Raw genomic sequence first — 2456 nt, 5'->3', positions numbered from 1 at the left:
TCTTTCAACTGCAATTTTTTGTTTTGCAAATGGAGACAACGACAAAAATAACGTTATCTGACCATTTGTCCAGGCTGTCTGACAATTTCTAAGCTTGCACAAATGGCCTTTGCACATGTTCCAGAGACAGCTTGCTGTCCAGGGCATCTCAGCATGCACTGGCTAAGTATGGTGCTCATGCTCATGTCTGTGTACAAGATATCCTGGGTCAAAGTTGAGGATCCCTGGTGTGGAAAGAAGTAGACCAGTCACTCCTGGCTACCACACCCACACAGTCAGCTCTCTGCTTACAGCTGTAAGGGAGTCTGTCTAACGCTGCTTGTGGCTCTCCTGTTTTTCACCAAAACACCTTTGCTGCATATTCATCCTGGCACTCTCAGAAGTTTCCTGTCTGCAGTGTGGGACTGTCTATCTGGAAGACTCCACTGCTGGAGCAGCATATCCTCAACAGGTCCCCATCTCACACAAACTACACTCCCACACAAAAGCAGCACCCTGAAAGATTCCTTCCAGTGATAAGCACTGAGGACAGGCAAAGGTCTCTCCCTCACTCCCTCCAAGAATACCGGCTAAAACCCTCTCTCAGCACTGGGCCCTACACCTTCCTGAAAATGCAGCTGACAAACTAGATGAGAACCAAGGGCACAGAATGAGGTACCCTGCTCCCGAAACAGTCAGAATAGACCTTTCTTTTTGAGATGTACTAACTCTGGCAATAATAGACATTGAATAATCTGTTTTATCCTGCTTTCACTGAGAGTGAATTTACCAGTACTGATCAGAGCAAAACTAGAAATTATTAGATTTCTGAGCTAATCTTCCATATATAGGATTATATACTAGAGTAACAAGGTAAAATAACCCACATGAAATTTAAACATGTTCTTAACATAGGCCAAATGTAGAAATTCTAGAGGACATTTATCTGTAACACTTTTCATTATTCTTACAGGTCTAAGATACTTAGCCTTAATTTCTGTGATGAGAAGTTTCTCTCTTGGACCAGGGAATGGCTATGAAAAGTGTTACAAACAGAATAATACAAAAATTCATTTGCTCTTATGCAACAACTGGTTACCCTGAGAGAAGAATCCGATGATACAGAAGTAAGATGATACACTTCATATACAATAGCACTGCCCAGACTCACTCTCTAACACTATCTGGAATTTGATTTCACTGGTTTGAGCTTACTGTTTCAGTGAGACGTACCAAGATGGTAAATCCAGCCATGAATGGATACACTCCAAGACATGAAGCTACTTGAAAAGAAACGTTAGCTTTATGGAAAACCTAGGTTAGATTACTACTAACAGGACACTTACTGACTTCTGAGCAAAACAGACTATGCCCCAAGGACTAAGCAAAGCTCAGCCTGAAGAACACCTTGCAGATCAAGAATTTCCATCTTTCTGTCTCCCTCTTCTACAATCTCTGTCAAAAATAGGACATCAAAAATAAGCCAAGAGACGGAAACCTCACACCTGCATTCCCCATGTCATGTCACTAAGATGGGGATAAGCAAAACCAACTTCTGACTGCTGGGAACAGATCAGCTTGTCTGCCTTGAATACACTGCTTTACAAGGAAAAAGGTACAGACCTGCCTTTGAGGTACCTGGCATCTTCCATCAGGTACAGAACTCCAAAGTGCTGCTTTCAACCCATCTAAAAACATCCCTATGTCCTGGACTGTGGTTTAAGCACCACTGCTCTGCAGGAACACGGGTTGTGAGAAGCAGACAGCATGGCAAAAGCAGACTAACCCCAAGTTTCACGACAAAATATCTAAGTCCCCAGACAGCAGATCTCACTAACAAAGTCCAAACTCATTAATGTAGGTTCAGAACATATGTGAAGACAGACCTCAAACCATGGCAAGAGACAGCAGAACTGCCCCTAGGAACGCTCTGAACAAGTCAGTGTGACCCAGAGACTCGGGGCAGAGCGGCACACGCGCAGAGCACAGCGGGCGCTGCGCCCTGACCCACCTGTCCGAAGTGTGCAGGATATCCCAACATGTGCATGTACAGGAGCTTCGCCACGTTTCTGCACCGGTATGTGTTATCTTCCTCGCGGAAGGACGACCGGATAGCAGCACATTCCTTCTGGATCATCTCACGCTCTTCTGCCTGGGTCCTTGCTGTCCGGATGGTCCGGATCAACTCCCGCAGTCTGATGGGGGCTGGCATCCTCTGGGGGAAGAGAGATGTCTGTAAAACCTGTGCTGTACCTAAAGGCTTCACAATGCTCTCATACTTCCACCTTTTTTTTTTCCTTCTTACCCTACAATTATATAAATCAAAGAATTAAGACAAGGCAGGCTGCCTCTAGCCTCAGCAGCATGGCTAGAGGTAAACTTGAGAACCTAAGGAACTCGTTGTACCTCACGTTTGCTTTTTGAGAACATTAGAAATGGGAATTGCTGTGACTTGAGCTAGCTGTCACGTGAACATA

The 2456-nt window shown here is 44.7% G+C and overlaps 1 protein-coding gene across 1 annotated transcript in view; it reads right to left on the bottom strand.

Annotated features, from left to right (window-relative positions):
- The window catches only part of LOC103797612 (AP-1 complex subunit gamma-1-like), a 28131-nt gene extending 25939 nt beyond the window's left edge, over window positions 1-2192 (bottom strand). The window contains 1 exon segment of the mRNA XM_009069834.1: window positions 1991-2192. Within this exon segment, the coding sequence (XP_009068082.1) occupies window positions 1991-2191 (201 nt within the window). The 5' untranslated portion in view covers window position 2192.
- Between the last annotated feature and the right edge of the window lie 264 nt (window positions 2193-2456).

Source organism: Acanthisitta chloris, unplaced genomic scaffold (genome assembly GCF_000695815.1).
Source record: "Acanthisitta chloris isolate BGI_N310 unplaced genomic scaffold, ASM69581v1 scaffold37582, whole genome shotgun sequence".
Classification (NCBI taxonomy): Eukaryota; Metazoa; Chordata; class Aves; order Passeriformes; family Acanthisittidae; genus Acanthisitta; species Acanthisitta chloris.
Note: the sequence above shows the minus strand (reverse complement) of the source record. Positions and strands in the feature narration are given on the sequence as shown.